Below are 25,058 nucleotides of genomic sequence, written 5' to 3'. Positions count from 1 at the left end.
TGGTTTGGACATGTTCAGAGGAGAGACAGTGAATATATTGGTAGAAGGATGCTGAGTCTAGAGCTGCAGGAAAGAGGTCTAGAGGAAGACCAAAGAGGAGGTTTATGGATGCAGTGAATGAAGACATGAAGGTGGCTGGTGTTAGAGTGGAGGATGCTGAAGACAGGCTTAGATGGAGGAAACTGATTCTCTGTGGAGACCCTGAAGGGAAAAGAAGAAGAAGAAGATGACCCATAATTCCAGCAGCATTTAACTCTTTAACATTTTTGCTATAAAAAGTTAAACCATAACTTTTGCTGAGTAATTTTTACCCGATGTAATAAAAAGTTTTTTTTTTTTTTTTTAATGGATCAAACCAGACAACACATGATAGATTTTCTTTTATTTTCAACTGTGGTTTAAGTAAGAAAATGGAAAATAAAAGCATAGGAACATCTTGAAAACATGCTTGAAAGTTACAGAAAAATCTAGATTTTGAGAAAAAAAACTAAAAAAAAAAAAAAAGATACTGGAGGCTTGGCAATGCAACCATTGTTGAGGCATTTGAGGCTTTATCTGGGGACCCATGAGACTCAGAAAAATGCAACATATAGAAAATCATGTAAATACTTTGACTTGGGTGAAACTCATCCAGCGTTAGCGCTCTAGAGTTAACACATCATTTACACAGATGTTTGTAAATGTGTGGTCATTGGTGTGTACTTTTGAATGATTTGTGAGTTTCAAGCTGCTGTAATTTTAAGTCGTTCGAGTGTAAATTGTAGGGTTTTTTTGTATTTTATATGTTTTTTAAGTTTATGTGAATACAGAATTGCAAAAACTCACAGTTATTAGTAAAAGTTACAAATCTAGATTTACGCACAAATTCTGAGACTATTTTCTCTCCATAAATCTCTTTTCTTCATCAGGGTCTGAAAGCGCTTTTCTTTTTGTTCTTTCCCGCTTTCCGTACTGGTGTTTCCATAGTGACAGTAAACCTTCAGTCATAACGTTATTTTCTCTGAGAAATGTCTCATCGAGCCCTGGAGGAGCACGAGGAGGTCACCGTGTTCTCCGGCTCCTCTGCGGCCGACGCCTCCCACGCCAGGCGGCTCTGGAGCTCCGCGTCCCTCCCGCCGCCGCTGGAGCTCCGCCCGGCGGCGGCCGACGTCCGTCAGAGGCTGCCGGTGTCCCGCCCGCGGCGCAGCGGCCCCGCCGCCGCTCCCGGAGCCGCGGAGAGGCCGCAGAGCGCCGCTGCTGTCCGGCGGAGGCAGGAGGAGAGGAGGCGGTACGAGGAGGCGGCCGTCCGGAGGAGCCAGATCCTGGATCTGCTGAGGAGGCAGAGGGAGCGGAGGATGCAGAAGGAGGTGCAGGTCTGGAGGGAGAGAAGGTCCAGTCCCAGAGAAGAGGAGGAGGAGGAGGAGGAGCTGGTCAGACAGCTTCAGTAGAGAAGAAAACATCAAGTTTAAACATGGACGAAGCTGCAGCGACAATATTTAAAATCCTGCGAATCTGAACCAAAACAAATGAAGATGTAAAAACAGAAAACTGTCACTGAAACATCCCAAACCTCAGAGAACATCAGTCAGAAATGTTTCTTATTTCTCTCTACTCAAACATCTGTCACAAATGTCAGAAATCTTATTTAACACAAAACAAACTTGGAAAACCACAAAAACTGGAGGATATTTTGTTTCAAATGCTGATTTATTAAACAAAGAAAACCCAAATATGAGAATGAAGGAAGTTCTTTCACAGCTTCTGCTGCCTCCACGTGTTCTCCATGACATCACGGGATCCAGTAAACCATGTGTGTTAAAGTCAAGGCCCGGGGGCCGGATCCGGCCCTCCAGATCATTTTATTTTATTGTTATTAATGACCCGATGTTATCTTGTTCTCATTTCTAACTTGTATAATTTTGACAAAATATATTTTTATGGAGAGTAAAATATTGAAAGTTAATTAAGGTTTAAGTTGATTTATTCTGGAATAATATTCCTGCAATGTTAATAGTTATGTTAAGAAGTTACAGTTTTTAAAATTGTTATTCTACTATCTTTTTGGACTATTTGGGCAAATACTCAAATTTTTCAGGCTGTTTTGGGGTTTAGCTAATATTTCAGCTACATGTTAGCTGTTTTGGCTAATTTAGGCTTTTTCAGTTTTTTAGGCTATTTTGAAGTTTGGTTATTTCTTTTAGCTACATGCTACAGCCTCCTGACATGGAAGTTTCTTTTTGTTATTTTTTTAGGCTAATTTGGTATTTACTATTATAGCTGGTTTTCAGCTTCAGCGTTTTTAGCTATAAATTTCAGCATCTTCAGTTATCAGCTTCAGCGTCCTCAGAGACCAAATTCAGCTCACAGCTTTCACACCAGCATTAATGCTATATATCTAGTTCATAATTATGTTAAAAAGTGACGGTTTTAAAGTTTTAAAAATGTAGTTTTAGAGTGTTCAATAAATGTTTATCCTGTTCGGCCTGCGACCTCAGGTGTGTTTTGGATTTTGTGCGATTGAGTTTGACACTCCTACTGTAAAGGATGCAAATGATCCTTTATTGCTAAGTGGAAGGCTGGCAGGTTTGCCAACATCTCACTTTATTATCTAAATGAGACTTTCATATTGAAGACGGAGCATCATCACAGGATGTGAAGATGTGCAGATATTCAAATCCCAAACAGACTGTACGAGGCGGCGGCCTACAGTCTGACCTCCTCTGACCCTCGCTCTGCGTCTGCGCAGACTCCTAAAGCAGATCCGAGGATTCATACATGAGTCTGAGATGAAACAGAAACAAACACGTTTGCATGAAGCTGATGAGGTTGCCATGGTGACGGGAACTCCGCCATCAGGAGTCAGTAATAAAAAAGCTCATGTTGAAGCATTTTTGACATTTGTGACCCTGAATATGGCACGTGCACAGCCTCAGAGTGCACGTGGATGGATGTGTCCCTGCAGCGCTCTCGGGGGGGGTCACAGGTCACCGTCGACAGCTGCTCTTCTCTCTGCTCTGTCGCTGAGGGCTCATGGTGATGAGGTTCAGGTGACATTCTACCAGACTCTGGAGCCCAGCTCACCTGAGCACACCTGAACCAGAACTCTGAGGAGGTTCTACAGCTTGACCTTCTGCTGGTTACCTGGATATCCAGGTGACTGGCCACATTTATTGTGATGCTGAATAAGGTGACACTAAGAGGTTCTCATGATCTTGAACCTTTAAGAATTACAGTCACAAGAGTAAAAACAACTTTATATTTGGACATGACTAAAGAGGGTTTACTGTCTATGGCGAGACGTGTATCATATACACGTAACACGCTAAACGCATCGTGATACGTGTAGCGGAGACATGTATCACCATACATTGTATGCACGTCTCATGCTTAACGTATTGTGAGACGTGTATCGCCATACATGTATATGATAGGTTTGTCATGAGACGTGTATCGTGAGACATGTATCATGAGACGTGTATCGCCATACATGTATATGATAGGTTTGTCGTGATACGTGTATCATGAGACGTGTATCATGAGGCGTGTATCATGAGACGTGTATCATGAGACGTGTATCATGAGACGTGTATCATGAGGCGTGTATCATGAGACATGTATCATGAGACGTGTAACATGAGACGTGTATCGCCATACGTGTATATGATACGAGATGTGTACCATGAGACGTGCATTGTATGCACGTCTCATGGTACACATCTCGTGATACGTGTATCATATACATATATTACAACACACGTATCGCAAGAAGTGTATTGTGATATGTTTGTCGTGAGACGTGTATCACGACAAACATATCACGATACACTTCTCGTATCATATACACCAAACGTATCATATACATGTATGGCAATACACGTCTTACTATTAGAGTATCGTAATACGTGTAATACGAGACATGTATCGTGATACGTGTATCATACATATATTACACGTATCACGATACACGTATCGCGAGAAGTGCATCGTGATATGTTTGTCGTGAGACGTGTATTTTATACACGTCGTGTATTTTATACACGTCTCACGACAAACATATCATATACACATATGGCGATACATGTCTTACTATTAGAGTATCGTGATATCTTTATCGCGATATGTTTGTCGAGATAAACGTATTGTGTAATGTAACATCTTACGATTAAAGACTCACAAGACATTAATCATGAGACATGTATTGCGATACATATCGCACAACATACGTATCACAATATGTATCACTATATATCCCAACTCTATCACCGGAATAATTGTTCACAGTATTTTGAAGCTGAGGCTCCTGCATGATCTGCTGCACTTCTTTTGGAGCCGCTACGAATCCCCGTAGTGAATCTGTGTTTTTATATGATACCAGCAGGAATGTTCTGTTCATCCCAAGTTGCTTAAAAAGGCTCAGTGTGCTGCCATCTAATGGTCAAGGGTTTAGGAAGAAAAAATAGAAGGACGCTCATGCACACGTCAGCCACAGCTACAACAAAAGAGCTCGTACCGCCCCCTAGTGTTTGCTGATCTAACAATTGTTATGAAAGCAGCACACTCATGTCAACATGCAGTTTGTCAAAAACTGAACTTTTAAAATCACCATTTTGTAAAGGAATATTCGGAGTGTCATAATCTTTACAAAAACCTTCGTAGCATCCTCGTCTTCATGACCGTTGTGTCGTCTCAGATGCTTCAGTTCTTCAGCTGTGAGTTCCGTTCACTTCCTCTCAGGAGGCTGATTACCTTCATTTAAAGTCATTTGTTAAACCTGCAAGGTGTAAATGTTTAAACGTCTTAATGACTGAACTCTAGGAGAGTAAAAGAAAAAATGTTGAGGATCCAATTCGTCGGTCTGTGGGAATCCCAGAGAAATGGAGAGGAAGAGCATCAACCAGTGGGGGAGCAAATGCTTTCACTTTAATCAGTGATAGACCCCCCCTCTCTCTGCTTCAGACCCTCAAGGCCGTCCTGGTGTCAGTCAGAGCGCGCTGATGCATTCAAACGCCGGCGTCTTGTTCAAAGCGGCGGCGTTGATGAAGCAGAAGGTCACAGAGTCTCTGCGTGTTTGGACTGACGGGAAAACACACCTTGAGATGAAGCATCGCCATCATCAGGCTCCATTAGGCCCACAGCGCCGCACAAATATGCATGTGATGTAACTCAAGGACTCGCCGCTCTTCGTTTAGAGGCGGCTGTCATCCTTCATGTGCTGCAGAGCCGCTGATCACGCTGTGACGAGAAACGCCGTTTTTATGGAAATGTTTCCGGATAATTACACTTTCAGTGAGCTGCTGTCATTACGCCGTTAAACCTGCGCTGAGAGTTCGTCATGAACTCATAACACACTCGCTCCTGCTGTAGGTGATGGTTAGAAACCTGAACTGCCCTTTAGCACGCAGTATTAAACATTCCACGACTGCTGGGAAGCACGGCGGTGGAGGAATGATGATGTGGCAAAGCAAGTTTATCTGTGTGGAACTTTTTCATGTCAAAGACAATTCAAAGTGCTTTTCTTAAAACATAAAAACAAGTTTAAACATATTAATGGAGTGATCATTAACATTAAATGTAAAGAGAGTAAAAAAACTGAATTTAAAGTAAAAATGAAGATGTAAACATTTAAATACAAACCAATCTGTCAGGATTCTGTGATCTGGTTTTGTCATGTTCTGTTTTCCCTGTCAGTCTCACTATGTTCAGGTCAAATCACCCACAGCTGTCTTCATTTAGTTCATTGTCCTCAGCCTATCTAAGTGTCTGGTCTTCAGTTCTGCATTGTCAGGTCATCTGCTCTGTCACTGGTTTGGTTTCTCCTGGTTTTGTCATGTTTGAGTTTGTTAAGTAAATCTTTGAGTTTCTGCCACCATGTCTTGTCTCCTGCATTTGGGTCCTACACCACCATCCATGACACAGTCAAATCCAGCTGAAACAGCTCTGTAGTGACGTCCAACCCTTTCTCTTTAGCCCCAAAGACAATAACCTCAGTTTTGTTTTTGTTTAATTGAAGTAAGTTGTGACACATCCAGTCATTAATGTCCTCAATGCATTTACCAAGAGCCTGTACAGGGCCTCGGTCTCCTGGTGTCAGTCTAATATATATCTGTGTGTCATCTGCATAGCTATGGTAACTAATGTTGTTGTTCTTTATAACCTGGGCCAGTGGGAGCATGTAGATGTTAAATAGAAGTGGTCCCAGGATGGAGCCTTGGGGCACTCCACATGTAATTTCTATTGGCTCACTAATTGATACTGGATCACTGAAACGGGACAAAGGTCCAAAAATGAATTTCTCTCAATCTCAGGAAACCATAAAGGACTTCTTCACAAACTTTAACTTCAGGCTCTGCTAAAGCCCCCCCCCCCCGCTGCAACAGCAGCCGGTTTGTTGGAGGGTGTCCAGCTGTTTTTGTTCAGAGGAAAGTCATGGCGGGTTAACACGTCCTGCCACTCCCAGAACATTCTCTGGTTCTTTAAAGCAAACCTTTTCAGGTTCTGAACACGTTGTTCTGGTTCTCATTCATCCCAAATGACCACATATTTTACAGATCGGAGAAGAAAGCTGGAGTCCAGCTGCTTAGTAAGAACTTTAGGTGTTAAAGTGATCAATGATGAGTCTATTGAAGTCTTTTGACGTCACCTTATCATCAGACTTAAGACTGAAACCCCTGAATGACAGGGATAGACTCTGCTGTGAGATGGATCATGAAAAAGCTGATCTGAAGTTCAGACGGAGTCAGAGTTTGTTTCATCTGCAGGAATCTTCAACATGAGCAGAACTATCAGTCCTGGAGTTTGATCCTCTTCTGATCGAATGTAGAACTGCTTATGAATCATGACTTAATGCTCCTGTTTAAGAGGACATCATTCAGTGGATTTACTGTTTGTACGGTGCTCCTATTTCCAAGAGGAACTGGTTGCAGAAATAAACATGGCGCCAGAGCATCGTTACCCAGAATTCCTGCATCGAAGTTCGAACGAAGGTTACGCTCTTCCCCTAGAAAAACTCCGGAACAGATTACGGCTAGGATGAAGGTTAGGAATACCCAAATTCAGCTTCCAGTTACAGTCGCAGCATTTCCGCTTCCGGCTAATGATGAGTTAAATGTTGTGGTTGGGCGCCATCTTGCCCGTAACCACGTCCCTCTCTCTTTTACCGCCTTCACTTCACTGAAACCAAACTACTTAAAAACATGTTTGTGGGTTCTTAGCTCCAGCAGAGACATGGATATCCTCTCCTGATGGCTCACAGTAACAGAGAGTTTCACCAGAACTGCTGAACTAGTCCAGTGGTCTTGTGGTAGAGTGTCCAACCAGAGGTCATAGGTTCAAACCCAGGCCGATTCATACTAAAGAGTCTAAAAATGGACCCGGTTCCTCCCCGTTTGACACTCAGAATTAAGGGGTTGGATTGGGGGGTTAAACCATCCAATGGTTCTTGAGTGTAACACTGCTACTTTAGGGGAGGAGTCAAATGCTGAGAGCAAATTTCACAGACCCAGGAGCATAACAACTGATGACAGTTTAAGTTTTAAGGCTGAACGTCTCAACAACATGCTTTGAGTGAAATGTAATGCTCAAGCTGAACGCAGCAAAGACGAGAACCAGGAAGTGATGTACATAGATAAATATATAATGAGATACATTCATGGTTTACATCAGGAGACTTCAGGTCCGTCACAAACCTCCTGGTTTTACAGCTGGAAGGCAGAAAGTCTGGATTATTGTTGATCTAAAAGCTTTATTTTCTGAAGCCGGACGCTTTAATCTTCGCCGCGGATTATGTAACCCAGAAAGTCTTCAGTCTGACGTATCCTTGAGACCGTGTAGCGCAGCTGCTGGCTCTGTCGTCTTTTAGGGTTCTTCCCGAGAAGCTTCCCAGAACCCTTCAGAACAGAGTCGGTCTCAGACCTTCAGCTCCGGCTGGAGTTCTTTGAAATGTTCAGTGGTTGTTGATTGTATTCCAGATTCTTCTGAGCTTCACTCAACAATCTGGTTCACTCACCAGCATAGTTCACGTTTGACAGACTTTGACAGCGCTCTGAGCTGATGACATCACAGATTTCCCTTTTCTGCCCGGCAACTGGATCGTTTCTGTCTTATTTCATGTTTTTGCATTAATTAGTGTTTCCACTAATTAACATTCATCAGGTGATGGAAGTGTTCATGGAGGATTTCAGGTCTGTTTACGCCTGACACCAGCGCCCTTTTCTCTCAGGAGGAAAACATTTAAATGCAGCTAAAAGACCCGAGTCCTTCCAGACCGTGATCTGGAGCAGATGAGCTCTCAAACGTCCTCCAGAACCAGAATCGGACTCCGGTCACGTCACAGGCAGCCGTCCAGAGGTCAGCAGGTCGGATCAGCTCCTCCACAGATAATGAGAAGTTGATCTTTACGCCGCTCAGGTCAGCAGACGAACTCTGATCCCTGCAGGATCACGGAGACGGAACCACAGAAACCTGATGTCCATGAAACCGTTCAGGACTCGCCTGGTTTCAACCACAGCTACTAAATGACTGTTTATGCAGAGATGATTTAGTTTTAAAGGATTCAAATGTTTAAAGAGTCGATAATCAGTTTTAAAATCTGTGATGAGTTTTCAGAGATTTCACTTCTTCCATCTGTGTTTCAGTTTCACAGTTTCAACACTGGAAATAAATGAAATAGAATCTGAAAATGCTTAAAAAACCAAATGTCTGTTTTTTAGTGGGCAGTTTTCCTTTTTTTATGAAAATATTTCTCTTCCTTTTGTTTTTCCACATTGACACATAACTGCTTCTCTAACCCTCTCATAGCCTCAGACACTGCAGCTTCTATTGATTTAGTTAAACTTGTTCTGGTTGTGGTTCTGATTCTGGTCATAATTTGGATTTCTGCCTCTCAATCCTCCAGCGTTTGGATCCAGAACAGCCGTTTGTGTCTGCAGGTAAAACGCCACAAACTGACCGTCATCATCTCGGCGCCTTTCTGGTTTGGACTTTAGAGGATGAGACTGTTCAGCCTTCGGTTCTGGTGTTCAGTCGGACCCTCAGATGAGGAAACAGGAGTTTGTTGGATTTTGAGGTTCAAACTTTTTCTACATTCTCAATCAGAATTGTCTGTTTTTGTAGTGAATGCGGTGAATACATTTCTATTATGTGTCTTGTTGGCAGTAGGCGGGGCCTGTTCAGACTCCCTGGGCTGTCCAATCAGAGCAGAGTTTAGGTTTTAGTGGGAGGAGCCAGATTCTGGGGCTTTTGTTTTAACATCAGAGGTAAATCTGTGGTTTCATTTCAACTCTTCATCAATAATTCCTGTTAGATTTGATATCACGCCGTACATCTGTCCGTCAATCGTTTTGTGATCAATAAAGATTGTTGAAAAGCTAGAGTCCAGATCTGGTTTAGACACGCCTCCTCCCTCAGCACTGCTCCTCCCCCAGACAGTCCGTGTTCTCCCCCAGGTCCACGGACCCCGGCGCCGCCCTCATCTTTCCCCGGCCCGGTCCGGGACCACCGACGATGAGGCCGGCTCTGGCGGCGCCGTGGCCCGGGTAGACCTCCACGCTGCTGGAGATGGACTGGAGGGAGCGGTCCTGGAAGTAGTGGTAGGCCTCCTGGTCCAGGTAGCTCTGCTCCTCGCGGAGGCCCTGCTCGAACAGCTTCCGCTTGTGCCGGAACTCGATGACCGTCTTGGTGTAGGAGTTGAGCGTGGTGACGGAGGCCGCCATGCAGCAGGTGAAGGAGCCCCACGCCATGCTGGACGGAGAGAGACAAAGACGGAGAGTCTGTCCATCAGAGCGCCAAGTCTTCTGTTCACCGATCCAGGACATCTGGACGGGAACGTCAGCTCATCACAGATCAACCGTCACAGCATCGAGTCTAGGTTTCTAATACTTTTACCCGTTTTTACAGAAGCCAAAAACAGCTAGCCCTACTTTTTTTTAAATCGTTTTCTCGTTATAACAAGATATTTTCTTGTTTTCTTAAGAAGATTACATCTGTTTTTTTGTGATAACAAGATAGTGTTACGTTTGATCTTCATTCAGGTCAAATTAACTTTTGGATTCACTGGTTTCTGCAACTGAACGATGAAAATCTGCTGCTTTTGTCGAACAACAAACTCCAGATTCAGACGTTTTTCCCACCGAGTTTGATGAAGAATCTGGGAAGTTCTGGTAAACCTGTTTCCATATAAATTCCATCGTTTTATAAAGTACGTCAGATCAGAATGATTCACTCGTCACATGATTTGCTCTGATCAGACTGGAGGTTTTAAAGGCAGACGTGTTCATGTGAGAGACTGCTGAGAAAACCGCTGTGCTCTGATCAGAAGCTGCTGGTCGTTTTTATGTCCGACACAATCTGAAACGATACAGACTATTAAAGACAAATTCACGTTTCATGTGTCCAAAAAACTCATTCCAAAAGCCTTCCTAGTGTCCTGCTGAGTTATTAGTGTGGAGACTGAAGGAGTTTGTTCTCGTCGGTCTCGGCTTGATGGTTTTTGTTTTATCGTCAGGACGATGATTTCTCAGACGTTCCCTCCTCTCAGCTCAGACAGCAGCTGCACCGACGAGCGCCAAGGTCTTCTCTGGATAATTACCTGAGTTATAGACCTGTCAATCACAGCAGACCTGAACCCGCCCGCTCACGGTCATGTGACTGGACGAGGCGTGTCCATCCTTCTGCAGAGCTGCAGCAGAGGTTTGGAAATGTGTTCAGTGTGTGTTTTATGGTGGAGGAGTTTGTTATTCTTTAAACTGTCTCTACATGAAACTCTGAACTACGTTTGTGTCGCAAAACACAGAGAAAATGCCAAAAATCTGTCAAATAGAAACAGATTTTTCTGAATTTCCTGCAACAATTGCTCTCCCCACCACCACAAATACCACCGCCGCCGCAGCCACAGATCACCACAGCTTGATCTGAAATACTGTAAGAACGTTCTGAAGATGATTCTCCTCTGGGCCGAACCAACCCGAGCACAGGGGGCAGACCTGCAGCCAGCGGACCTGCTCAGATTTCATCAGGGAAGTTATAAATGCGTCTGCTGTGCTGCTTTGAAGAAACACCACGATTTTGAGGATGAACAAAATCCTTGAGAAGTTTGTTATTGAAGACTCAGTTTAATGAAAATGAAAAGTCAAAAAGTTCCATCAGTTGTTACAGCTAGATTTGTGACATGTGTTCTTCTTCATCTGACCCCTCCCCTGGGGGAGCGGTGAGCTGCAGACACAGCCGCACTCAGGAACCATTTAGATTTAGCCCCCCGATCCAGCCCCTTACTGCTGAGTGTTGAGCGGAGGGAGTGGGTTTCATTGTTAGAGTCTTTGGTTTGACTCAGCCTGGATTTGAACTCACAACCTTCTAGTGTCGGGGTGGACACTCTACCACAGGACCACTGAGCTGAAAGTTGTGTTTTTAATATGTTTTTGTAGCATTCTTCTGGTGATGGACATTTTTGAATTCCTGTGAATTTCTTCATTCAAATTGTTGTGAATCAGATCCTGTTTGTGACCTAGAAAGTAGGCTGGGCGGGGCCAAAGTCACCCTGCCCCGCCCCATTCCGATGCATTCACCTGCAGACAAATAGATCCATGAACGTCTTTGTTTTCCTCTCTGAGCTGGAATCAGAACTGGACGTCTGGATAGAAACCATATTGTTGCTCTGCTAATGTTAGCTCGGGACTGGGAGGGGCTGTAAGCTAGCAGGAGAGTGTGAGAACAGATGGATGATGGGAAGGGGATGTGCTCACCAACAGTCCCGCCCACAACTCTGACATGACATTCTAATGAGTTCCTGTTTCTCTGCAGAAAGACTGTCCTAGAAAATGACGGGTTTTTGTGTTTTAGTGAGTTTGTGTGTGCATGTGTGTGTGTGTGGGGGTGCATGTGTGTGCGTGTGTGTGTGTGGGTGAGAGTGTGGGGGTGCATGTGTGTGTGTGTGTGGGTGAGAGTGTGGGGGTGCATGTGTGTGCGTATGTGCACGCGTGTGTGAGAGACACTGACCAGAACGACCAGCCGTAGTCCCAGCTGTGAGGCCTCCAGTCTTCAGGCCCCAAACTGACGGTGATCTGAAACACCTGAGTGTACATCATGTGAGCCACCATCCCCAGAAGACCTGCAGCACAAACACAACAGTTCAGACTCGTGGTCACAACCAGCACCCCCCCCCCACCTCATACCAACCCCCCGGACAATTACTGGAGCAAACGGCGGTAAATCGGTTCAGCTCTGAGCTGCAGCTCATGAATCATATAATGATCATAATTAGTCATCTGTCAGGATCAGCTGAGTCCATGCAGCAGACGTCCCTTCACTTGGAGCCAGAGGAAGTAATCAACCACGAGGAGCCGTAGCTGCAGCGTGAGTTCATGTTCTTCTAACTGTTCTTCCTGGCATCTACATGACCTGATGGATCCATCAGCTTCAGGATCATTTCAGAGAACCGTGGTAGTAAAACCATCAACTATCAATGAGAACTGGACCGAGTGACTGTGATGCTGTTGTTCTTCAATATGGACGCCACCATGTTGGAGCCAGAAGTCGTCGGTAGCAGTGATTGGTCCGAGTCGGTCTGAGTTTCTATGACAACCAGTCTCACCAATCAGAAGTGAGCTTGTTGGAAGGCCACGCCCCTTCCACTTAAAAACAAAGAAACATGAAATCTGTCAATCAAAGGTTTTGAATGTTGGGGGCTGGCAGGCTCCTCCTACTTTTATGGAGCCATCTGATTGGTCAGTTTATAACTTGAACTCCAGAAAAAAGAGATTATCAAGAAGATGTTTAAAATAAACTGGTTATTCTGACCAATAGAAGGACTGATAACAGCTCATTATTTCTCTCTAGAACTCAATGGGATATTGGCTTCTTGGAACCACTTCCTGTTTGGAACAATGGGGGAAGGGGATCACACAGTCCAGTTCTTAAATACAGTCAATGTGTAAAACCTAAATAAATGGAACCAGCACCACACTCTAAAACCGACCATAGAGGAACATTTATAAAAAATCCTTTCGTCAGGTGTGTCCTCAAACGTTTCTTTTCCTCATTGATGGATGATTGACAGCTGCCACCTGCTGGGGGGGGGCGGGGCATCTTGATCTAATGCAGATTGGACTGGTGAGAGACCTTTCTATAGTCTCTGCAGAGTCACCATGACACCAAACTGTAGTTTCACTCAAACTTGAACATGATGATTTTAAAAGTACAATTTAGTTCAGAATTTTTCATTTAAAACAAACACAACACGAGTTATGACAAATAAATTTAATCCTATATACGTGGTTGGATGAACTCATTTTAGTTTTGTCTGCAAAAAAAAATATTCAACAACAAATTTTGGATTTTTGCAGTAAAAAAATAACTAAATCTTCACTTTGGGTTTGAGTTTTTGACAGTTTTAGGTTTCTTATTGTATAATATAATGAAAAAATATCTTTAAAAAAGAAACTGGGGTCATGAGAAAAAGATGGAGGTCAAGTAAAAACTGTTTTGAATATAAATAATTATTATAGAAAACTGTGAAGCAGTTAAAGCTCAAAAGGCCCAGAATTCTCGTTCCTGCTGCACCTGCATCACGTCTGAACCCAGAATTCGAGCAGCAGGACAGAGTCAGGAGGAAAAACACTTGGTTCTTAAAGATCTTCAGATCTGAATCGCTCCTCAAACATCGAGTCGTTTCAGGAAGAGCCTCACCGGACAGCACGGTGAAGACGGCGGCAAAGGCGTTGAGTTTGAGGCCGTCGATGACGTTGCTGGAGTGGAAGAGCTCGACGCACATGAGGCTGAAGCCCACCACCAGCAGGAGGATGTAGAGGACCTCCGACACCACCGACAGCCACAGCACACCTGCAGACAGCGAGCATGACCTCCTGAGGATTCAGAACGTCACAGAGAAGCTGCAGCTTCTGCTTCACATGAAAACGTTCTCAGCAGAAGACATTTGAGGAAACTCTTTTCTCTGGGATAAGTTTCTGAGGAATTTGGGGATCATTCTCCACCTTCACCTCTAGAAAAGTTGGACAAAACATCAGCAAAACTCTGAGCTCCAGAACAGTTCCCTGAGGAATCCCTGATGTGACAGAAACGTCTGCGTCTTTGTTCCTCCTTCACCAGATCTTCTCAGCTCATAGATCCAGGAATCTCATTCAGACCAGGAGAAGATGACGTCTTCTTTTTTCTCTCTCCTGTTTTGTGCAGGTCTGCTGTGGCTCCTCCTCTCTGCTCCCGCCCACTTCCTGCTGGAGGAGCTCACAGCTGCTCCTCATCCGTTTGTTTAGTTGTTTGCCTAAGTTCATCTCTGTGGGTACAGCAAAACAACACGTTCTTCGAACTACACAATCAACACAATCCAGCGGATTCTGGAGGAGAAAAGGGAATTTTAGCGCAAATAATTCAGATTTCAACACGTTCAATGGAAGTAGAGTCTTAAAAATGTGCGTAGTGATGGACGAACATGAGTTTGAACACATTTCCTCAAACGTTTCATTGGAAATAGTCGCCTAAACCCAAGTTTGCGATGGCGGTGAGATCGTAGCTTCAGAGCTAGCCTTCTATTAACCCTTTAACACCGGAGCTCCAGAGTTTATGTTCTTTGATTTGCTTTAACATTTCACACGTTAAGCAATGTAATTCCAGTAGATTGTGAAGGAGAAAAGCGCTTTTCTCCGTCACAATCTACTGGAATTACATTGATCATTAGTGGTTAAAAAGTTACAGTATGTTAAATATTTAGTGTTTACGCCTCAGGTGTTAAAGGGTTAATAGATTTCCTAGATTCGTTGCTCTCAGCATCAAACATCTTTGTGTTTGTTTCCACGTCCATTTTAGTCCTTTTTGTTTATAACTCCTGTCTTTGGTTTCGTCTCTTTCTGTGTTCCCGACATCCAGACAAACCTACATCGACCTGAGGTTTCCGCTCAGACTGATGGCAGATGTTTCATCAGCATCTGGAGAACTCAGAGCTCAGATGAAAGTCTGATGGATCCTCAGAGGACGGCGGCGCTGCTCTGCCGCAGGACGTGAGAGGACTGCCTCTGATCAGGAGGGGGGGTGTTTGATGTCTCCGTTCTGCACAGCCTCTGATGGCGTGGAAACGAGCACGCATCACCACGCTGCGCTCGCTGCCCTCTGGTAACGCTCACGTCCGAGCTCGCCGGCCTCCTGCAGACGAGGAGCGGGAGGAGCCACAGGCCGAGTCTTCAAGCTGCAGGAGCTCCGAGCTGCTGATTTTATGACTCCGTTTGATGAATACTCAAAGTGAGGGTAATGGCAACATTTGAGCTTTAGAGAGCATCAGAGACGCTTCAGGCACATTGTGGAGCGTTGGTCTGAGATCTTCCTCATAATGACTGAACGTTCCTTCATCAGCAGCTGTCATTAACATCCGTCTTCCCGCTCGCAGGACGGCGCCGCTTTCTTCCCTCCAGCTCCGAGCTGTTGGCTGCTCCGCTTTAACGGAGATTCAGACAAAACATCCCAGGAAGATTTTCAGGGAGAAAATCTTTGTGTCACGGATTTATAAAGCTTCACTAAATGTTAAAATCTCTAAATCGTGGTTTTAAACATCACAATACTCGTCTTACGATAAGAATCGCGATCTATTCCACACACAATAAAAAACACACAGATCCTCTCTGTGATCCACCAGCTCTGAGGAGATGACACCTGTGGGTGCACAACAAGCCCATATCATCACACCGCCGCCGCCATGCTCCACAGTGACTCTGAGGAGCTTCTGCTGAAATCCAGAGCAAACGTTTCCACGTCGGTCTCATCCGTTAGCTGCAGGTTTAAAAGGTTTGGAAGCTGAAACGAGACGAGGAACTTCAGCTCTGCTTAGTTAAAAACTCTTAGCTCTGATGAAAGATTTTCAAAGATTCAGAATCATTCATTCATCTTCCTAGCCGCTTCTTCCCTTTTGGGGTCGCGGTAGATTCAGAATCCTCCGTATTTAAAGTTTTCGTTTGGATTTTGATCCAGTCGGGCTCGGATTTCCCTCTGGAGCAGCAGTTTTAGTAAATAATCGGGACGACGCGCTGACACATTACATCCTTATGTGTGAGGCCGGGTCGCCCTCCTCCATCCATCATCTGCTCCGCCCCTGAGCCGGCCTCCTCTTCCTCCAGAGGGCAGCCGAAGCCACCAGAGAACGTCCTTCATCGACAGCAGAAATGAACCTCGTCTTCCTCGTCTGGACGCAGATTTCTGTATCGGATTGAAAATGCTGTATTTAACGTTGTTGGTGAAAGCCTGAAGCCTCTCCTGAAGCCTGGATGAGAAGGTGAGGTGTCGTCCTCGTCCTCTCTGAGCTGCAGGCTCCAATAACTTCCATAAATCAAAAGTGACAGCGCACCAAAAAAGAAAAAAAACGCTGCTTGTATCAGATCAATTAGCGGTTTTCTCTCAGGATGCTGGGAAACATTTTCTGCATCATTTCTGAGAACTGAAGGAATCTTTAAGAGTTTTCACACAAACGGTTTCTCTCTTTTAGGGAAATAAACTGAAAGGAATTCCTGCAGATTTCTGAGGGATGGAGCTGCTGCTCCACCAAATGACTCCCTGAATCTCTGAGGAAAATGAGCTCCGACGGACAGAGACGCATCAGGATGATTCATGATGAGACTAAAGCAAAAAACGTTCTAAAAACAGTAAATAATTTAAATAAAAAAGCAACTTTCATATTTTTCTTAAGTGAAGTTCTTAGCATTACAACTTTCTTCTTGTTTGTCTTTCAGTGGCGACCTCTAGGGGGCGCCACAGCGGATCACCTGCCTCAATCTATGATGTTTTATTCTCAAATTTAAAATGTTATCAGTAAAACTTTCAGGGTTTTAGTCCAAGACGAACTTCCAGAGTGAATCTCTTCAGGAAAGTGCGTCAGTTCACTGCTGGACCACCAGGGGGCGTAGAACAATCTGGTCCAACTTCAGCACAGAAGTCAACACAGATGTTTTTTTAACTTCTTTTTAGTTTGTTTCTGACGAAAGTATAAAGTTTGAGTTTGACTGACCGTTTCTACAATTATTATAAACAACTTTCTTAAAGTTTGGTGTCAACGATTCGTCGACGTCGTTGACTGATCGATTATTTAAAAATCATCTACGCTAATTTGGTTTGTTTATGTTTCATTTAGTGTTTTTTTGTTTGTTTGTTTTGTCATTTTAAATGATTATTATAACCAGCAGCACAAAGTCATTTGGATCACAAAACCCAACAGGAAGTTGTGGAGGCGATGAAGCTCTTCCTCAACCACAGAAGAAGAAGACAGATTCCAGCTTATGTTTCACGAAGGCAAAACAAACTACACGACCACGTGAATATATAAATATAGACAACGATTCAGTGCAGGGATCAGGAACCCTGTAGCTTCAGAGCAATTATGAGGTTTTTATGTTAGCATTTAGCTTATCCGAGGAGCTGCTGGCAGAAAAGATGGCGGCTGAAAATCATTAGGAAAGAAGTCCAAGACCGGAACATCAAACACCAGAACCACACTTTCTGGTGAAAAAATACTCTTGTTTTTGGTCAAAAGAGACTAATACAGTCAGCGACACTAACAGATACGTTTTTATTTTTCTTATTTTAACCGTTGAACCTTCAGCACCTGAGGTTGACGTGCTGTAACTCCTCCCACAGTTCATGTGAATGAGCTGATCTGCAGACAAAAGCAACACTGAGCAGAGTTTCACTGTTATGTAACACATTACTGGTCTGGAGCTAAAGCTCCAATGTCAAAGTTTAACAAATCGGAACACTTTATCATTATCCTTTAGTGAAGCGTTTACCATCATGTGACACAATTTAAGCTCAATCTGAACACCAACAGTTTTCCTAAAAGTGGCTACAACTCTGAAATGTGCTGATCTTCAGCCGTCATCTTTTCTGCCTCCAGCTCCTCTTGTACCTTTAGGTGAAATTGAAATTCATGAACTAAAATGTAACATTTCCATTTCTGTGATCGCACCACAGTACCACACGTGACACAAACCTCCACGGACCGACAACCAGAACTCTCAGCTTAGGGAACAAATGCTCATCACTTCATGTGAACATCAATCGTCGACGAATCGACACAACGACATGATCAGTGAGTAATTGACCACGGAGAGAATCGTCGTTTGGTGACTTCATGAAAACCGTCATCAAATCAGCGGATTCCAGATCAGTGGGTCATGTGACCTGCCATCCTTTGATGGTCATAGAAACAAACGTTCCTCATTCTCGTTCAGAGGAGCGCTGATCTGCTCTAACGTGGCGGTCTCCACACGGATCAGCTGATGTCTCTGCAGGCGTGCAGCGTTCCACATCTGCTGGTTTTCCTCCATTTTTACCCGTTCTTGTAGATGGTTTGATTCGTCTCCATGGAGGTTCGACTGCAGTCGTCTGAGTCCATCATCACCTCCCCATTCATGGAGTCACCCTCCATCCCAGAGCTGCACGCTGACGAACGGCGAGCTCGCCGGTCATGTGACTGGCTTTCTTTGAGCTTTCACGCTTCACTCCTCTCCTCATCATAAACTCTCTCCTCAATTCCTCACGCGCACGCCGTGGCAGCGGCTGAAGACGTGGCCCCGGAGTGAACCTCCGCTCTCAGGCGTTAAAAAATCCAACTTTATGTGAAGTCAATCAGAAAAGCTCATTTCCCTCCCTGCAGGCCCACCCATCCAGAGGTCCTGACAGACCCTGAGATGTGTTCGTGCTTCATCCACGGACGGCGCTGGGAACAGGTGGGGAGCGGCGGCGCCGCCTAATGACCGTCATTACTCACCTCTCTCTGAGGCGGGGGCCAGATCGATGAAGCTCCGACACTTCTCACCTGAGAGGGGGGGGGGGGTTTAAAAGGTGAGGGGGAGAAGGAGAGAGCGAGGAAAGAGGAAAAACAAATGAAAATGGAGGAAAAGAGAATCAAAGGTCACATTTTGATGGAAGACAAACAAAGTTCACTTTGATTCTGAGCAGAAACAATAGTTAGGATGCTCATCAGCAAACACGGGGGAGGTACTATTATGGTGTGGTGCTTCTGATGAAGGGAGTAGAGTAACTCTTTGTAATAAACCTGATTGGATGACAAACAACTCCTCACCAGGAGATCCTTGAGATTCGGTTTAGTTATATCAGTTAAACTGATGTGATCTACTGTCTGCACCAGATCACGTTCACGCGTCTAATGTGGGAGGAGCTATAATACTCCAAACCAAAGATTGATGCGGATTGGCACACAAACGAGTGCTGTCGATCCATCAGAAAATGAATCATGATAAACCAAAATGTTTTAGTCTGTAAACTTTATACAACAATCTGAGGCTTTTGAACCAAAAACAAAAGCCCAGGTAGAACATTTTCCTTTATTTGATTTTGTCTTAAATGTTTTCATTTTCAAACTTTTAACTTAGATTTCCAAAAAGTGTCATTTGGTTACACAAACACAACAGTAAGATGAGCAGAACTGTAAAGACTTTTGTCTGCAGTTTTACTTTAGATGCTGACAAACTCATACAAAGACCAAACTCTAATCTGATTGGCTGCTGGGTGAAGATGCACATCTAAAAAAGAAGATATCTCAAATGTTCTATTTCACTGCATTGGTTTCTTTAAACAAACTTTTGCTTCATCTTCTGGAAAATAAACAACAACAATTACAAGAGTTCACGTTTTCCTTTTTCTCTCTGAGCTGATGCTTCATTGAACATGTCGTAATGACCAGGATTGATATTTCTTTCAGGTCGACACGTGTTACCATGACAACAGGCCACACCCCCAATCAAATGGTCCACTTTTTGTTCAAAGAATAAAGTGAGTTAAACCAAAAAACAAATAGAATAAAGTACTGAAAATTGATTGTATATTTATTTATTTTGGAAGGTTATAACCGGGTTAGTGTCTGAAGTTGGCATTTCCAGAAATCCGATCTTGGTGGAAGCTTGAACGGTCCGACGTGAAGTGGAAGACGGTGGATTTAATCTGCGCTCATTTTAAATGAACTGTGAGCGCTAACACGCTAACGCGCTAACACGCTAACACGCTAACGTTGACAGCCCTGCGCAAACACAAGACACGAGAACACAGCAGCGACTTGGTTCAGGTATCACCCAAAATAAAGCTGATCCCAGCCAACATGATCCCGGACGAGCCCCCACTCTGCTGCTTCCTCATCACCTGAACAATCCTGGACTCTCCTGAGGGCAGCAGCTCCTCAAAAGCCCGTCAGCTCTGTGTTTGAAGAGCCTCAGAACTGCATGAGAGCCTCCAGCCGGCAGACGCTTCACGCCATCCAAACCGTCGGCCTAATCAGATGCACAGAACAGAAACTGGCAATTTCCTGCTGTGCAGCAGAACCGCCTCCTCTGGGCTTCATTATGTTTCTGGTGGGAGCTGCAGGTCACAGATCAGCAGCTGAAACATGAGCCATCACTCAGCGCGCCGCGGCAGCCGCCCTCACGCCGGCGGAGCGGCTGAACCCGACCAGCAGCTCACGCTGCTAATGAAGCTTTGTCTGAGGGATGCAGAGAACATCCACAAAACGTCCGTGTTCAAGCAGAAGACACAAACCTTTACATATTTTATAAAAATAAAAGTTCATCATACAGGTGAGCAACTCTCATTAGGACATGAATTCAAATGTAACTAAAGCGTCTGTGAGCCGACGTCTCCATCCTCTGACATCTCTGACATTCAAGCTCGACGCTGGAAAACAGAAACTCAAAAACAGAAACAATCAGCCTCCCAGTTTGAGCGGTTTCCCTCTTCCTCGTCTCAAAGACTCGCCTGATGCTTCTTCACAGGAATCCCTGCAGCTCGGCAGTCTGTTTAATCAAGGATCGATGTCGTTTGGAGGTTAATTGCTGCTCTGATGAGCATGAATGTTTTTGTGGAAACATCTGACCCACTTCTGCAGATCAGAGCAGAAATATGGAAACATCATTTATGTCATTTTTCTGCCCTTCTCGGCAGAAATCCTCAACAAGATTCAACCTCCAAGTCAGTCGCTGGTGTTTCATGTTCTGTTTTTATGAACATGGAGGCGAACGACATGAACAGCATTAAAGCAGGAGCACCTTTCAAGGAAGGAAAACCATGAGATCAAGAAGAAATCTTTAGAAAGTGGGGAAAAAAACAACTTCAAAATGGAACACTTCCACGACAAAGTCCGCGTGTTGATTTCAGTGGTGTGTTCAAGTCTGCGTGTTGATTTCAGTGCTGTGTTCAAGTCCGCGTGTTGATTTCAGTGCTGTGTTCAAGTCCGCGTGTTGATTTCAGTGCTGTGTTCAGGTCTGCGTGTTGATTTCAGTGCTGTGTTCAAGTCTGCGTGTTGATTTCAGTGCTGTGTTCAGGTCTGCGTGTTGATTTCAGTGGTGTGTTCAAGTCTGCGTGTTGATTTCAGTGCTGTGTTCAAGTCTGCGTGTTGATGTCAGCGCTGTGTTCAGGTCTGCGTGTGGATTTCAGCGCTGTGTTCAAGTCCGCGTGTTGATTTCAGCGCTGTGTTCAAGTCCGCGTGTTGATTTCAGCGCTGTGTTCAGGTCTGCGTGTTGATTTTATGACCTGCGGCATCAAAAGCTGCACAGAGTGAGCAGAACCAGAACCAGAACCAGAAGAACATTGATCAGAACCTTTAGATGTAAATCAGGAATCTGATTAGATATTATAAAACTGATCAATACAAATATTGATCCGATATCGTCCACAGTTTCCATCTCTGACCTTCACCTGTCAGTGGAGGTTTGTGGGTTCAGAACGGCGCTGACCTGATGAACCGGGTTTGGGTCACACGGCTAAAGACGCTCCTGATGGATCTTCCAGCTCTTATTTTGAAGGGCGTGTGCAGCAGGAAGTCGGAGTTCTGATCCTTTTATTTTGTTGTTTCTCTGCCTCGTTTTAAGGAGAAATTCTTCCAGGTTTTTTCTAAAGTTCTGAAGACAGAAACGGACCAACAGACGGCAGTTCAAGAAGGTTAACCACAGTTTACTAGTTTACAGAACAACCAGCTGATCATTAAAATGAACTTAATCCATGTCTCGGATTAACAAATCCTCTCCTCATTACGACGCCGCCAGAGTCGCTGCCAAACGGCGTGATGTAATGAAGCGACTCGCAGTCTTCGTCTTTGACCTCTGATGGACCCGGAGGTCGTTTAAGGACGGACATGGGGGGGGTTCAGAAGCTGCAGAATCTGGAGGACGGATCCAAAATGTCAAAACTATGAGAGGATTAAAAAAGGGAAGCTGCACAAATCTTCACCAAATCAAACAGAAAATTCTGATTCCCTGATTTACATAAAAAAAACTTTAAATATTTCTGGAAACTCAACATGTATGTCGATGATAATCTGGTTCTGATCCAATCCTCAGAACCCAGATCTGATCCATCTCTGCAAGCAGAGCTCAGCACGGTTCACTTAATGCTGTTCAGAAGCAGAACAAAGTGATCCCAGCAGACAAACGAGCAGGAGTGGAATCTGGACTCAAACTGGAATCTGGACTCAAACTGGAATCTGGACTCAAACTGGACTTCGGTGCAGATCGTCCACAAATACAGAGTTCTGTTCTTCTGATTTATTCAGATCAGCGTTTGTTTGTTTGTTTGTTGTTTTTAGTCCCATTTAAGGTTTAAAGTTAAACAACAGTTCCTGGTCGCTTATACTAATCTAATCATCTATGCTAACAGTTTATCATAAATGATTTCTCTAATCAGATCTAAAAAACAGAATCAACCACAAAAGTTCAAACATTTTCTGAAATAAAATGTTTCTTTGAGAAATTTAACAAACAAAAAGCTGAACTTTCTTGTTTTCAGAGTGAAGCTCAAAAGAGTTTTTATGATTTCGTTTGACAAACTTCATCGGTTTTTGTTTAAAAATGTCAGTAAAGTTCTGATCCAACCCGACCTGATGCTCCTCACGCTTCAGAGAACTCCAGTCCTCACATCAACCAGCCTCTTCTCTGCTCTGCATTCATCAGAACTTCTGAGCAGATCAGAGGTTCTGATTTAGGTTCTGCAGGAACCTCGTTTAGCTTTAAATCTGAGGCTGGTTCTCAGACAAACTACCCGTCCCGCAGTCGTCCAGAACATTCCGGTTCGGTTCATCGTTCACACTGAAAGAGCCAAAGTTTAAGACCTTCATGAAGATTCACTTCAGGAGTTCGACTCAAAGAATCCTCCAACCACAGGACACGTCTGCAGAGACGATGTGGAATCAGTGAAAGTTTGAAATCTCAGGATTTATGTGGAAAATAAGATACAAAAAACACAAAGAAAACTTCCGCGGGTTTGAAACAGACCAGATGTTCATGAAGTAAAGTTTGTTTTTACCTCATAAACGTCAGTTCTGCGCTCGTCCAGTAGGTGGCAGCACTAACCGTAGACGTGTGTCTGCCTCTACTGTTGGTTTACAGCTGAATTATAAAATATAATCACGAATCAAAGATAAAAGACAAACATTTAAAGGTTCGTTTATGTTCATAGATCATAACAAGCTAAACTGAATCATTTATTTACAGAAAAATCGCGTTTTCCTGCTGAGCTTCGCTGACTTCTTTCTTCAGATTCTGTAAACCAAAGGTTCGGTTCTGCTCCTCTGGACCTCCGCTCCGCTTTTCTCCTCTTTTAGATAAAAGCGCGTAAAGACTTTTCTACATTTTTCCAGAGTCCGCCTTCCACGCGCTTTTACGCACAGACCTTTCTGCGCGCGTAAAAGCGTCCCGCTGTTCTGATCCACAGAAAGTTCTGCCGCTCACTGACGCCGAACTCTTCCGAACCTCAGAGAGCCTCGGAAACGCGCGCGGGAGAGGCGGGACTCTTGGTAATTTGGACCAACTTATTGCGCGCGCCCTGATCTCGGTCCGGGCTGCGGTGGTGAGTCGCGGCCGCGCGCGCGCACGCACCTGCCTCGTTGATGTTCTCCTCGCAGGAGTACCAGATGCCGGTGTGGAAGCGGCGGAACAGGAAGCGGTCGTCGCCGGTCTCCCAGCTGTAGTGCACCTTGCTGGGATCCGTCTCGTTGACGCCGTAGTCGATGCAGTTGAGGCGCCGCTGCTTGCTGCAGGTGGGCTTGGGCACGCGCTGGGTGCCCTCGCACCAGTAGGTGGTGATGAAGGCGGTGGTGGAGAAGAGGAGCGCGAGCAGGTTGAGGGCCACCGACAGCAGCGCGCGGCATTTGCGCGTGGTCTTCATGGTGTCCCGGACGCCGCCGAAGTCCGTCCGTTCATCCGAGCGGGGGCCGCTGGGGGGAGAGGGGGCGCATGGCGCGGAGAGGACGCACGGCGGAGTCACGCGCGCCTCCGTGCCGCTGCTCCCTGATAGGGGGGTGGGCAGAGAGGATCCGACTCTACACCTGCGTCATTTCAGACCCGACACCCTCAGAGGCGGACTGAGTCCGGCAGGAGGGGGACCAGGAGTCCCCTTCTCCCGCGCGCTCTCTCTCCCTCGTGCGTCATCACTTGTCATCCTCCATCCTCCATCCTCCTCTTTTATCTGGTCCAGAAAAACGAGAATCTCCCAGACATCAGCCAACAAACTCCTCATCAGTTTGTCCAAAAATATTCTCATTTAAAGGTCAACAATAACAAAAAAATAGATTTAAAGTTCTCAGAGTTCTTATTGTTCAAAATCCATTTTTGTGGTTTATTTTCATTCTTTGGAGACTATAACTGACTCTAATCACGTGACGCATTTACTCCAAAAACCAGATTTCTGCTTGTTAGAGAAAACCCTGAAAATACAAACATTGTTAATAATGAGACAAAGTGGAATCTCTCCAGAGGAGAACCCAAAGACAGACGACACTCAGTGTGCCAGAACCGCTCGGAGTCTCCTTCAGAAGAACACCTCTGATATCCAGGACCTTCGGAGTCTCCTTCAGAAGAACACCTCTTATATCCAGGACCTTCGGAGTCTCCTTCAGAAGAACACCTCTGATATCCAGAACCGCTCGGAGTCTCCTTCAGAAGAACACCTCTGATATCAGGACGTTTAGGAGACGAGTGAGTCTGAGGTTTGCACAAATATGCTGGTATGGTTTTAACTGGAGGTGTTTCTGAGTGGGTCACTGGTAACTTCACCTTCTGTTCACTGAGCATGGAGCGTTCCCAGAGTGGAGC

At 44.7% G+C, this 25,058-nt stretch overlaps 2 protein-coding genes across 2 annotated transcripts; one reads left to right on the top strand and one right to left on the bottom strand.

The window, feature by feature from the left end:
* The first annotated feature begins 399 nt into the window (after positions 1–399).
* Positions 400–1,709, top strand: hoatz (HOATZ cilia and flagella associated protein). Its single transcript, XM_024271904.2, has one exon. The coding sequence runs from the start codon at positions 1,008–1,010 to the stop codon at positions 1,425–1,427; it is 420 nt and encodes a 139-aa protein (XP_024127672.1). The 5' UTR covers positions 400–1,007; the 3' UTR covers positions 1,428–1,709.
* Positions 1,710–7,931: 6,222 nt separating this feature from the next.
* Positions 7,932–24,469, bottom strand: gsg1l (gsg1-like). The gene is made up of 5 exons (XM_024271905.2): positions 23,844–24,469; positions 18,734–18,781; positions 13,660–13,812; positions 11,971–12,082; positions 7,932–9,717 (listed from the first exon to the last, which is right to left on the bottom strand). The coding sequence occupies exons 1-5, from the start codon at positions 24,130–24,132 to the stop codon at positions 9,381–9,383; spliced, it is 939 nt and encodes a 312-aa protein (XP_024127673.1). The 5' UTR covers positions 24,133–24,469; the 3' UTR covers positions 7,932–9,380.
* Between the last annotated feature and the right edge of the window lie 589 nt (positions 24,470–25,058).

This window comes from Oryzias melastigma, linkage group LG8 (assembly GCF_002922805.2).
Source record: "Oryzias melastigma strain HK-1 linkage group LG8, ASM292280v2, whole genome shotgun sequence".
NCBI classification, from domain to species: domain Eukaryota; kingdom Metazoa; phylum Chordata; class Actinopteri; order Beloniformes; family Adrianichthyidae; genus Oryzias; species Oryzias melastigma.
The sequence above is the reverse complement of the archived record's forward strand: the minus strand, read 5'-3'. Positions and strand labels throughout refer to the sequence as shown.